Raw genomic sequence first — 13,812 nt, 5'->3', positions numbered from 1 at the left:
AACAATTACTTTTCCACACTTCAGTGTTGCTTTTTACCTACAGCCTGGCTGGGAACTTTTGGACCAACAGAGCGTGACTGTCCATAGCCAACCACCTCCTGCATTGCCCAGTGGCTGGGAAGAGAAGCAGGATAATCTGGGGAGAACTTATTTTGTCAACCACGAAACCAGAACAACACAGTGGATTCGACCAAGTTCTCAGTAAGTCTTCAGAATTTCACTGCGTTTATAAAGGAGGGCACTCTGAGTGCTTGAATTGGTGTCCAGTCTCACTGTGGCCTGAAAAATAATTCTGCTCACTGTTGCAATGTCTTCACTTGCAGATAGTTAACAGTTTCCAAAAATAGCTGTTAGATTCGCCTCTATGGTGTAGAACTAAGTGAGACGACTGCCCTGCATAATAGACTGCCAGAGAAACTGGGTCAGCCTACAGGTGATATAAAAACTGGGTCAGCCTACAGGTGATATAAAAAGTGCAACTTGGAAAAGATGGCTTTTGTTTTCTATCAACCTTGAAACCGAGAGCATAAAATTTATTTATTTGGTGTTTAATGCTAATAGCATCCAGGGATTCATATTTAACTTCTCATTTTGACTGCTACTCTCTAGCCAGCTTTGCAGGCGGAGTGAAAAGTAAGAGAATGATAAGTAGTAAAAGTGAATTACTGTTCACCTATTATTAGAATGTGTGCCAGCAGGAAGATACTGGTTTAGTGAAATCACATTCGTAAGAGCGAGAAGTTCTTGCTCAAGTGAGTTTGGCGATTCATTCAAATTAATTTGCATACTAAATGCTAACAAAATGGCCTCTTCCAATATGGAACAGCATATTGGTTCAAACAATGGAAGGTGGTCGGTTTGATATTTTAAAATATTGGTGGCTGTGGAGTAAAGTTTTCATAACCACCTGGGTTGTAAATTTATTGTACTGCCTTTCCTTACCCTATTACTCAGTGGATTTTTTTTTTGTATTTGTACAGTCTATACTAAATCTTCACAAACTGAACTGTGGTATTGAGATGGGCCCGATTTTACTTGCTATACCAATTGTCAGGTGGTCTCGAGTTTTTACGTTACAGTGCTTGACCGGTGCTCCCAGTTCCTGATGAGCGGCTCTCGCTCAGCTGATTGTAACCCTGACACAGTGTTGCCAGATTCATTAAGATCGGTAGTCAGGTGTTCCGGCCTTTTGCCAGGCACTCCTTGCTGGTGGCTGGCCTCAGTAAATGCAGCAATTTGCTGCTCGCAGCAAGAGACAGTGTCCTGGTGGCACGAATGTAACATAAGCAGCAACCTAAAGGCTGCTGAATTCCGGCTGCCAGTTACTGTCCGGTGAGGAACTGCTTTGAACTGTGCCTTAAGTCATTTGACATGCAGGGGTCATTTTTTAAAAATGTATTCATTGACGGGATGTCGATGTCACTGGCTAGGCCGGCATTTATTACCCATCCCTAATTGCCCCTGAGGTTCACTGCAGCCCATGTAGTGGAGGAACGTCCACAGTGCTGCTAGGGAGGGAGTTCCATGATTTTGACTCGGCGACAGTGAAGGAACAGCAATATAGTTTCACACATCACCTGTTGTACTCCAGCTGTCTACCTGCCTGAGATAACTTGACTGAATTCAGGAATAAATTGTGACGTTTCTGACGCCAGTTGCTCAGAATCACAGCATATGGGCACATCTTCACTTGAGCGTTTGAAGCCCATGTAACAAGATAACAATTGGAAACCAATAGCTACAATAGTGGATTCTCAGACTCTCATACAAATGGCCCTTCTTTGAAGTTTGTTACTGAACACAAAAATGAGTGATTTCAATTTTTTTTCCTTCTGCTTTTGTTTCTCATGGTATCTCCTTACAATTCTGAATGCTTCATTGAGTCAGAAGATGAAGAGTGCGAGACCGAATATGCACTGCAAGCATCTGGCTCCTGTTGGCTGACTTACAGTTGTCATGTTTACACAAAGATATATGCAGCTTAGATCATTTTGGAAGAATAAAGAATTATATGACCAGGAGGTCTGCTTTGAAAGTTGAGCAAGGGGATGTTATGCACTGTTTCTGATGTTTCAAGAGACTCTCGAGTATCACTTGTGATTGAAAAGTTACATTTTTACATTTATTGGGAATGATTAAAGCCCAAATCTGTGAAAGATTTGGTATTAAAAGGGAAAAAGATGTGTGTTTGCATTGTTTGAGGGAAACAGACAACCATAACCTTGGCTTTACAAGAAGTTATCCATAATTCCCCTACAGGGACACTGCATCTGACATAAACCGTTGTCGAAATAACATCCAGCTGGAGGCACAGCGTGTGTATAGTACACGGAGACAGATATCAGAAGAAACTGAAACTCCTGAAAACAACAGAGATTCTCCAGATGTGAGTTTAAACGCTTTTCACTTAAATGACAAATCCGTACAAGAGTGTGTTATATTAAAAATAAGTTGAAATGAAGAATTAGTTTTTTAAAAAAAAATGTAATACTTTTTTTAAAAAAAACCTCTCTTAACAGAGCTGGGAAGTTATAACTGATGATGAAACTGCATTCAGTAGCTGCAACCCTCAGTCACCCCCACCTCCCCATACACCTACAGGACAGAATGCAGGTTTCGATTTGCAAAACCAACTTGCGGAGGAACTTAGTAAGCGTTTTCAGGCTTCTGGGTGTACAGTTTCAGATCGGCGCAGCTCCTGCTCAGTGAGTGAAAACGCAGATTTTTAAGCCTCTTATAATTTAAATGCATGTTAATATTTGGTTTCAGCCTTCCCGTAATTAAAAGGTTTGTTCACTTGAACCTTTCAAGTGTCACGTGAAAGTTGCCAGTGTCTTCCTGTATAATGCTGTGTCTTCCTGTATAATGCTCGAATTGAATTAAACGAATGTTGCATATCCATTTGTTGGATTTGAGCAGCGGTTAGCCAGGCCAGTCTTGGTGTACAGTTTGCACGCGCTCATGAAGCGATTAAAACTTTGGGATAAATGTGCAGCCCACTTCAACATTATATCTGTGAGCAGTGCGATGTGGAATAATCAGAATAATTTGGTTTAGGATTATATAATCCATAGGATTATATTTTGGTCTCTGCCCATGGAAACTTGTATACCCACTTGTTCAACCTAGTCACAGCTCCACCTATTTGCCCTTCCAATATTCAATTAAACTGAGCAGTGTTATTTGTAGAAAAAAAAAATTATCTCCATGCAAATTATTTTGAAATTTTACATGTCCCATTTTACTTTCCCAAGAGTCATTCCAGTAGACGAGGGAGTTCGCAAACTATTTTGGAAGAACAGCCCATGCTGCCAGTTGTAAGTTTTGCCTTTTTCCTTATAAAATTTGTCAATGTGCACAGCTACTTAGTATTTCGATGAATATTCTATTACTCAGTAGGTGAAAACACCCCAAGGACATTCCTTTCAGGATATTGTGCAGGATATTTGGAGCCACCCTGATCAGGTTCACATCACTATTTTTGTTGACCGCAAGACCCCATACTGCCCGCGTTTTTTTCTTTTCTACCATTAGCCTGCATCAATACAGTTCAAACAAAACTCTAGCCACTAAAGTCATCCCCACTGTAACTTGTTTAGCGTTTTCAATGCGGGTTGGACAAACCTTAGCTTTGGTTGAATCTCCTCTTTAATTTCCTTCAATATTAGCAGAAAAATGATCCAATTTGCGATCCTCATTAGTTTAGGTTCCCAGTGACTGACAAATGTGCTATTAAAATTGGATCATTTCCAGAACCGTGGGCCTTCTGGTAAGCTCAGCAAAAGGATTCATCTTGACAACCTAATTTGGTAGAAGTCAGACCTCCCAATGGTGTCTTGAATCATAAATTCTGGTTCGGACACTCCCTGACCAAAAAGCAATTAATAACTGACAAGTCTTTTGTTTCCAGATTGTTAGACTTTGCCAGCTTTAAAAACAGCTGCAATTCAGCAGGCTAATATAGTTTGCATTACATGGTATAATAATCTTGTCAGTGGTACATTACTGTCAGCACTGTATTACCTGACTTCCAGTGAGCAATGTCACAGCACATATCCTAACCTGTACATACCACTTCCTCAAAGGCTTAATGGAATTACTTCAACAATGGTTTTAAAAGGACAAGCCAAGCTAAACATAAACCATCTACATAAACATAAATTATTTAAGGTTTTTTTTTTCTCTTGAGTATCGTTAGTCTCTGGAACTCTCTTCCCAGAAAGCAGTGGTCATTGAATTTATTCAAGGCAGAGTTAGACAGGTTTTTGAGAGCCAAGGGAGTCCAGAGTTATAAGGGCCAGACAGCAAGATGGAGTTGAAGCCACAACCAGATCAGCCATGATCTTATTGAATGGTGGAGCAGGCTCGAAAGGCTGAATGGCCGACTCCTGTTCCCATGTCCCTATCCCGTGAGCACCATGGTGAATCTGCTGCTACAAACATATAAAGTTAAAGTAAAAGAGCAACTTGCATTCGTATAACACCCATATCCTAAAACGTCTCAAGGAATGTTATCAAACATAAATTTAACATTGTGCCACATCGAAGAGATGAGATTTTCTTTTTTATTCATTCATGGGATGTGGGCATCACTGGCTGGGCCAGCATTTATTGCCCATCCCCTAATTGCTCTCAAGAAGGTGGTGATGAGCTGCCACCTTGAACCGCTGCAGTCCATGTGATATAGATACACCCACTGTGCTGTTTGGGAGGGAGTTCCAGGATTTTGACCCATAGGTTAAGCCCCTCGCGTGTGACTCCCTTATGTGGCTTTACTATGGATGTTCACATTTAGAAAACTTACAAAATTCTTGTTTTTTTGGAATAAATCCCATTTTAAAACAGAACTTTAATACTAAAGCATATAAGTAAATCAAACTTTCTACCTTTGGTGATTCCTTTGTGTCGTTGGGCTGCATTTGCTAATTTAGTTTAACCTTTTGCCTGTGCTAGATTTTACCCACTTCAGCAGGATTGCCACCTGGCTGGGAAGTAAAGAAGGACGATAAGGGAAGAGCTTATTATGTCAACCACAATAACCGAACCACCAGCTGGACACGACCTGTTATGCAGGCAAGTTGTACTACAGATAGGCAGATTATACATGAATCTGTTATGCTGAAGGGCTTAAGGGGAAAATTTTGTTATGGTTTTATCAATTTGGTGAAATTAAGGAAATTTATAACTGATAATGATTCCACGTACACATTTATTTCTTAGATTGAAGATGGATTGTTAGCCGAATGAAAATGCTGGCTTGCTGTTAGTTCACTTGCACATTTTTGAAACGTATCAGCTATTGTGACATTGAAAACAAATTTTTTTTGGATGCGAATTGATGTTATAATGCTCCTCCCACCAGAAGGTGTTTCAATCTGAATCACAAACTTCACCATTGTTTCTGTCAGTTCAGTCCTCTAATCAAATGCTGTATATGAGCTCAGGATTTAGCTTCTAAAATTCCCTGCCTTGACATCGTCTTCCTCCTCCTCCTCCTCTTTCTCCACCACACCCCAGCCAGATAGAGTGGATTGATTGTTCTGCCACTGTAATTGTTTTCTCCATGGATGATCCGGCCAAGAACTTGTGAAACTGAGATTCAAATTTGATGATCTACTGCCAGAATTACTGGGCTAGAGATCTGGGCTATTTTTCATGATATCCTAAGTGATTGATGGGCTGTGTCATGTATTCAATTGGAACAGAGCCCAGATGTAACCAGCTGTTCTTCAAACCTCCACCATACTTTCAGGCACTTAGCTGGTCACATGCATTGCCCACAATTTTAGAGAAGTGGCTATAAAGAATGTGGAGCTATTAAATTTTGTTTACGAGGTAAAATTGTTTTAGAAGCGAGTGTTACATTTTGGTCATGTCACTGGATGGTACATGGGGCAAAATCTTTCGCTCAGCGTGCTGGGCACCCCGACATACTCGAGCGTAAAATAACGCGTGATGGCGTTGGGTGAGCATCCTGATGTCATCGCACACTCGCATGATATTTCGGTCGGCGGCCACACACGGGTGCTGGAGCTGCGCCCGCGATTAATTAAGAGGCCAGTTCAGGCCAGTAAAAAGTCAATTGACGCAGATTTTTCATTGCCCCTTGTGATTTTTGCGCTCGTCTCACGGGCAAAACAGGCAAGCGGCCAGCCAACTATTCCAAAAACCTTATCCACGGGCGGGATAAAAAGGGTCAGCAGCATTTCCAGTGTGAGTAGTGAGGAGTTTGGGAGATAGTTTGCTGCTGGTGACTTATTGGTACTTGGCAACCTCGTCTCTGTTCAGGGCTTCATTGTTAGCATTTCCAGGCTTCGTTTCAGGACTCCTTGGTGTCTCCAAGGACCCTGGAGAATTCAGACCGTGTGGAACCTTCCAGGTATCAGACAGCCTTCCCTTACCCTGGGAATGGGGATTGTGGTCTCTGCAGGTGGCACCACCTCTGACGAAGAGAGGGGCATAAGGGAGAGGAGGCTGGGTGTCCCTATGCAGCTTCAGAAGAGCCACCTGTGGGAGAAGAGATGCAGGCACAAGGGGCACAAGGCCAGCTGGCAGTCCAAGGCATTCGGGGCTGCAGAAGATGCCACTATCCTGCTGCCAGGGTTTACTGGTGGCGACGCAGCTACCTCAATACGTCTGAGGTGCGATGCCGAAGGAGGCTAAGCCTCTCCACGGAGACAGTGACCTCCATCTGTCAGATGATTGGGCCCGAGATCACCTCCGACTGTGTGGGTGGACACCCCATGCCAGTGGCTCTGAAGGTCACAGTAGCCCTCAGCTATGCATCTGGCTCTTTCCAGGGGTCAGTGGGGGATCTGTGTGGAGTCTCCCAATCAGCTGTCCATAGATGAGTCACAGATGGTGACAGAAGCTCTGTTCAGGCGGGCATTGACTTTCCTTCATTTCCATACGGACAATGCCAGCCAGGCTGAGTGAGCCAGAGCCTTTGCAGCGATTGCTGGGCTCCTCCACGTCCAGAGTGCATTCGACTGTACACATGTGGCCATCAAGGCACCAGTGGGTGAGCCCGGTGCCTTTGTTAACAGGAAGGGCTTCCACTCCATGAACGTGCAGATAGTGTGTGATCACAGGATGCAGATTCTGCAAGTCTGTACAAGGTACCCAGGCAGCTCCCACGACATCTACATCCTGAGACACTCCCAGGTGTTGAGGCTCTTCAGTGTTCCAGCCTGACTGGGCTGTGCACACTCTCTCTTTCTCTGCGCTCTCTCGCTGTGTTTTCTCTGCGTCCTCTTGCTGTGTTTCCTCTCTCTCTTGCTGCATGCTCTCTCTCCCTCTCTTGCTGCGCGCTCTCTCTCTCCCTCTCACGTGCTCTCGCTCTCTCTCTCTTGCGCGCTCTCTCTCTCCCTCTCTCGCGCGCTCTCTCTCTCCCTCTCTCGCGCGCGCTCTCTCTCCCTCTCTCGCGCGCGCTCTCTCTCCCTCTCTCGCACGCTCTCTCTCTCCCTCTCTCGCGCGCTCTCTCTCTCCCTCTCTCGCGCGCTCTCTCTCTCCCTCTCTCGCGCGCTCTCTCCCTCTCTCGCGCGCTCTCTCCCTCTCTCATGCGCTCTCTCTCCCTCTCTCATGCGCTCTCTCTCCCTCTCTCGTGCGCTCTCTCTCCCTCTCTCGTGCGCTCTCTCTCCCTCTCTCGTGCGCTCTCTCTCCCTCTCTCGCGAGCTCTCTCTCCCTCTCTCGCGAGCTCTCTCTCCCTCTCGCGCGCTCTCTCTCCCTCTCTCGCGCTCTCTCTCCCTCTCTCGCGCTCTCTCTCCCTCTCTCGTGCGCTCTCTCTCCCTCTCTCGCGCTCTCTCTCCCTCTCTCGTGCGCTCTCTCTCCCTCTCTCGTGCGCTCTCTCTCCCTCTCTCGTGCGCTCTCTCTCCCTCTCTCGCGCGCTCTCTCTCCCTCTCTCGCGCGCTCTCTCTCCCTCTCTCGCGCGCTCTCTCTCCCTCTCTCGCGCGCGCTCTCTCCCTCTCTCGCACGCTCTCTCCCTCTCTCGCGCGCTCTCTCCCCCTCTCTCGCGCGCTCTCTCTCCCTCTCTCGCGCGCTCTCTCTCCCTCTCTCGCTGCGCTCTCTCTCCCTCTCTCGCTGCGCACGCTCTCCCTCTCTCGCTGCGCACGCTCTCCCTCTCTCGCTGCGCACGCTCTCCCTCTCTCGCTGCGCACGCTCTCCCTCTCTCGCTGCGCACGCTCTCCCTCTCTCGCTGCGCACGCTCTCCCTCTCTCTCTCTCGCTGCGCACGCTCTCCCTCTCCCTCTCTCGCTGCGCACGCTCTCCCTCTCCCTCTCTCGCTGCGCACGCTCTCCCTCTCCCTCTCTCGCTGCGCACGCTCTCCCTTTCCCTCTCCCCCTGTGCATGCCCCCACGTGCCCTCTCCCCCTGCCCCCCACTGTTTTGGATTCTTGCAGACTCCCTTGCCTCATAAACCTTGCATTTGTCAAATGTTACTTTAGTGATCTCTTGCTCCTTTTTTACGATCACTATTGTGCCTGCGCATTGTTTAGCTCTTTTTATTTTTCTGCTCTCTTCCTCTAGCATTGTTCCTTTTAATAGATCTCCAAGCCAAACCTGTCCATTATCAACACAAGTTTGAACGTTGCAAATCTTTCTGAAACCTCTGACCCCAATCAGTGAACTTCTTTTGCCTCTAGCCCGCGAAATGTGTTACAAATTGCAGAAACTTTCCTTTGCTTATATCGGTCCCAAAATGATAAGTTTATGACAAAATAAATCAAAATCATGATGCCTAAGAAGCTGTTGCTTGTCCCTTTTGCATTTTACATTTCAGTGGTCCAACATGGTTCAATGGTTTAAGTTGAAATAAATTGTCTCAATTCTGTACTTAACGTCTTATTAATGGAAAGTATTTTGTTTTTGTGCGCAGACCACTAGTGAAGCAGTACAGCCAAAACCCTGTCGGAGCCCCACAGCATATCTTCCTCCTACGGTGTCTCCTCAAGATTCCCCACAAAGCTCCCCAAACCATCAACGGAAATATGAATTGGGCTTTCTCCCTCCAGGCTGGGAAGTCCGAAATGTAACCAATGGTAGACCTTTCTTCATTGATCACAATACCAAAACTACAACATGGGTAAGGAGAAGCCCACCAGTTGCGTTGAATGAAGATTTATTGGTCAATATTCTCCTCTGCTGAGTGGGAGAACATTATCAGTAATGTGCAATGTATAGTACATTGAAAGGCATTTATTTTTAATAGTGTATACTGAATTCAATAGAGATATGATATTTTATTCATAAATTACAAACCAACTTAAATGCTATCACAATCTCCCATCTATATTTCTACCACAAGATGAGTGATACTCAGACAAGTTGTAGCTTCCCTACCACCAGCACCCTGGTTGAGATCAGCTGATTCGGCACAAGTTGGGAATTCAACCATGAACCACCTTGACCTGTATAGCTTAGCTGCTCAGTGCTGTTTTGATGCATTACATTGTGTCTGTGGCAAGAACCTTCAGATGAGAAGCCAAATGGAATACTGCTGAAATCCTGCAGCGTTGGTCAGAATTAAAATACTGTTTCATTTGGGTCTCGATTGTGGAGAGCATGCAGAGAAGGGAAAGTAGGTGACACGTTAGTTTAAGAGGTTAGTTGAGTTAATTCAGATTATTCCCCTCTCAATATCTCAAGCATAATTTTTTCAAAGTACATAAAATGGCAAAATGAATGAACTGAATTTGCGTTCTTTTCAATAAATCATTGTTTAAGATGAACAATTGAAATGTAGGTCTAACAACAACATTTTAATAAGGTGATTGAAGGGTCAATAATGGATAGGGAGCCAGAGGAGGTCAGGAGGGATGACCAAAAGATGGGCTTTGCAACTCACTGGGGATAGGTTCACTTCAAGTGTTCTTTTTAAATCTCCAGGCATGTCTGGCACCCAATCTCAATCTGACATGTATCTATTAAATCACAGCCGAAATGGTAGGAGGAAGAAGAATGTATCCTATGTGTTAGAAACAGTTGAGAGAAATTTTACTAGACTAATACCAGGAATAGGCAGGTTGTCTTTTGTGGAAAGGTTGGACAGGTTAGGCTTGTGTCCACTGGAGTTTAGCAGAATAAGAGGTGACTTGATTGAAACCTTTAAGAACCTGAGGGGTCTTGACAGGGTGGATGTGGAGAGGGTGTTTCCTCCTCTGGGAGAATCTAGAATGAGGGGTCACTGTTTAAGAATAAGGGGTCGCTCATTTAAGACATGAGAAATGTTTTCTGAGGGTCGTGAGCCTTTGGAGCACTCTTCCTCAAAAGGCGCCGGAAGCAGAGTCCTTGAATACTTTAAAGGCAGAGCTGGATAGAGTCTTGATTAACAATGGAGAGAAAGGGAATCGAGGTAGGCAGGAATGAGGAGTTGAGGTTACAATCGGATCAGCCATGATCTTATTGAATAGTGGAGCGAGCTCGAAGGGCCGTGGCCTACTCCTGCTCCTAATTCATGTGTCTTTGGCATTGATTTAATTACGTGGATTAAACAGAAAGGGTGAAATAGCTTTTTCTTGTATTTGCTAGTTCAGTAGAATGTTTGTTTGATGTTCATTAATCCTATGCTTTAATCTTATAACCAGGAGGACCCAAGATTGAAAATTCCAGTTCATATGAGGCACCGACCATCTTTAGACCCTTCAGACCTTGGGCCACTTCCCGTGAGTTAACCGCTCTCTGTTGCTCGTTGCCTCCCAAATTTACATATATCTTATATAAGATAGCATATATATAAACATATAAGATATTCTTTGCACATATTAAGTTGTTTCTTTATTTTTGAAAAGAAAATAATATTGCTAATAGTGATTTGTTTTCTCTTATATTGGTCTTTTTTTAAATTCTATTTTGCAACAGCCTGGCTGGGAGGAGAGAGTCCACTCAGATGGTAGAGTTTTCTATATAGACCACAGTGAGTATGATATTTCTTATAATTCTGAAGTGTTATTGTTTTTAAGGTAGCATCAATTTTAAACATGGACGTTATTTTTAGCTGGCCGTTGCTTTCAATCTATTAAGTTTCTTCATATAAATAAAGGGAACATAAATGGAAAATATTTTCTGGCAGATACCAAAGTTACCCAGTGGGAGGATCCTCGCTTACAGAATGTAGCCATCACTGGACCTGTGAGTAAAAAATCTACAATTTCAGAGTTTAGAATTTTACATAATATTTCAATATCTTAGGCTCAACCATCTTCAGCTGTTGCATCAATGACTTTTCCTCCATTATAAGATCAGACATAGGGATGTTCGCTCATGATTGCACAATGTTCAGCACCATTCACAACTCTCCAGATATTGAAGCAGTCCATATCTAAACGCAGCAAGACCTGGACAATATTCAGGCTTGGGCTGATAAGTGGCAATTTAAATTCATGCCACACAAGTGCCAGAGAGAATCCAACCATTTCCACTTGACATTCAATGGCATTATCATCACTGAATCCCTCATTATCAACATTCTGGTGGTTACCATTGACCAGAAATTGAACTGGAACAGTCATATAAATACTGTAGCTACAAGAGCAGGCCAGAGGTTGGGAATTCTGCAGTGAGTAACTCACTTGATTCCCCAAAGCCTGTCCACCATCTACAAGGCACAAGTCAGGAGTGTGATGGAATACTCCCCACTTGCTTGGACGAATGCAGCTCAAGCAACACTCAAAAACCTTGACACCATCCAGGACAAAGCAGTCCGCTTAATTGGCACTCCATCCATCACCTTCAACATTCATCCCTCTACCGCTGATGCACAGTGGCAGCAGTGTGTACCATCTGCAAGAGGCACTGTAGCAACTCATGAAGGCTCCTTCGATAGCACCTTCCAAAACTGCCACCAAGAAGGACACAGGCAACAGATGCATGAGAACACCACCACTTGCAAGTTCCCCTCCAAGCCACAAACCGTCCTGGCTTGGAGCTATGTTGCTGTTCCTTCACTGTCGCTGGGCCAAAATCCTGAAGTCCCAAACAGCACTCTGGGTGTACCTCCGCCTCATGGACTGCAGCAGTTCAAGAATGTGGCTCACCACCAACTTCTCGAGGGCAACTAGGATTGGGCAATAAATGCTGGCCTAACCAGGGATGCCCACATCCTGTGAAAGAATTAAGACAAATTTTGAAACTATCAATATTGGAAGCTCCAGGTTACTACATTTCCAAGCACCACCTAATTTTGTATACTGTAAATCAAGTAAACAGTTAAATTCAATTGTCAAGCTGATCGCAAATTTAGATTTTAAAAAAGTGTGTTGATTTTGATCCTGTTTTATAGGCTGTGCCTTACTCAAGAGATTACAAACAGAAGTATGATTATTTCAGGAAAAAACTGCGGAAGCCTGTGAGTATTACAATCAAATAACCTTAGATAATGTTTTCCTCTGTGGCTTCCATTGGTGCTGGCACAGAATATTGAAATATTTTGAAGTAGTTATAACATGATGCTTACGAAGACTGGAATGATAGGGAGTCACCGGAGAAAAGTTTACCATTTTGTATAATCTCAGGATGTCCAAAAAGCTTTGCAGCCAATGAAGCATTGTTAGTCACACCTATATGAGCTGGTACAGGAAACCAAGTTTATCAAAAATATAATTTATTTATTCATTTTATTCGCTGGGATTAGCCACAAGAATTGCACTTCAGAAAATTGTATGTGCTAAAATGTGTCACTTGAAACATCGCAACATTAATTTATAGCTTTACTTCGGCATGATTTACCAATGAAATAAATTATTGAATGAGAAGTCAGGTCTGGCTATGTAACCTTTATGGACAGTGCAACAATTTATAAACTACTTTCACCATTTGGCCTACAGTAACTTTCCTTTAACTCTGAAGTTCTTCAATTGTAGCTAAAAATTGAGACGAAGCAAGGAAATGCTGGAAGAAAGTTGTCTTAAAGTTAGTTGAAGTTTTCTGTTTGGAAAATTTCACCTTTTGCTGCTGATGCGCACATCAATCAGACCTGCCAGGGTCCTCCAGTGAGATCAGTTGCAAGGGTGTGTGGGACAGACCCAGCGCTGTTCCAAACAGTGGGAATTGTGACTTCAAGCCAGTCTGAGTACCACTCAAATCCATCTAACCTGGGTAGAATCACAGCACAGACTGAGAATGCCTGGATATGGCTCTCCTCAGTCTGCTGGATGAGACTTTGAAGTGAGGGCTCATATACTTGTTTGGGTGGCTGTAAAGACTTGCAGAAGAACAGAGAGTACTTGTGTTCTGATCAATATTTCTCACCAAAACGAAATCACTAAAACACAATAACTGGCTGCTTGTCTTGTTCCTGTTTTTGTCAAACTGACCGTCCACGAAAATAAGTGACTACGCTTCAAAAATAAATTTTTGGTGTAAATTGCGATGGGATGGGCTGAAGGCATTATTTGAATGTAAGGTTTTTTTCATATGTAAATTTTCGTATTTGGAATTATCCTTTTGATATTTTTGCTCTCTCCTCTGGCTGTCTCTACAAAGCCAAGCCATCATCGAATCAGTTAATAGGCCCCTCACCCAGAGTGATTTTTAATTTACTTGCAGTCCGATGGCCCAAATCGATTTGAAATGAAGTTACGCCGTAATGCAATCTTGGAAGATTCCTACAGAAAAATAATGTCTGTGAAGAGAGTGGAGTTCCTTAAAGCCAGACTGTGGATTGAGTTTGACTCTGAAAAAGGATTGGATTATGGTGGCGTTGCCAGGGAGTGGTTTTTCCTCCTCTCCAAGGAGATGTTCAATCCATATTATGGACTGTTTGAATATTCTGCCACGTAAGTTAATACTTCCCACCCTGAAACCACTGCTTCATATTC

At 43.8% G+C, this 13,812-nt stretch overlaps 1 protein-coding gene across 2 annotated transcripts in view; it reads left to right on the top strand.

Annotated features, from left to right (window-relative positions):
• Positions 1 to 13,812, top strand: part of nedd4a (NEDD4 E3 ubiquitin protein ligase a) — a 125,297-nt gene that overhangs the window by 97,360 nt on the left and 14,125 nt on the right. For both annotated transcript variants that reach the window (XM_041175037.1, XM_041175038.1), the window contains exons 9-19: positions 44 to 201; positions 2,260 to 2,386; positions 2,520 to 2,705; positions 3,255 to 3,317; positions 4,954 to 5,073; positions 8,874 to 9,080; positions 10,582 to 10,659; positions 10,856 to 10,910; positions 11,067 to 11,125; positions 12,276 to 12,341; positions 13,541 to 13,770. In XM_041175037.1, the coding sequence (XP_041030971.1) occupies positions 44 to 201; positions 2,260 to 2,386; positions 2,520 to 2,705; positions 3,255 to 3,317; positions 4,954 to 5,073; positions 8,874 to 9,080; positions 10,582 to 10,659; positions 10,856 to 10,910; positions 11,067 to 11,125; positions 12,276 to 12,341; positions 13,541 to 13,770 (1,349 nt within the window). The remainder of the gene's footprint in view (positions 1 to 43; positions 202 to 2,259; positions 2,387 to 2,519; positions 2,706 to 3,254; positions 3,318 to 4,953; positions 5,074 to 8,873; positions 9,081 to 10,581; positions 10,660 to 10,855; positions 10,911 to 11,066; positions 11,126 to 12,275; positions 12,342 to 13,540; positions 13,771 to 13,812) is intronic.

Source organism: Carcharodon carcharias, chromosome 26 (genome assembly GCF_017639515.1).
Source record: "Carcharodon carcharias isolate sCarCar2 chromosome 26, sCarCar2.pri, whole genome shotgun sequence".
In the NCBI taxonomy this organism is placed as follows: domain Eukaryota; kingdom Metazoa; phylum Chordata; class Chondrichthyes; order Lamniformes; family Lamnidae; genus Carcharodon; species Carcharodon carcharias.
This window is presented reverse-complemented; position numbering and strand designations above follow the sequence as displayed.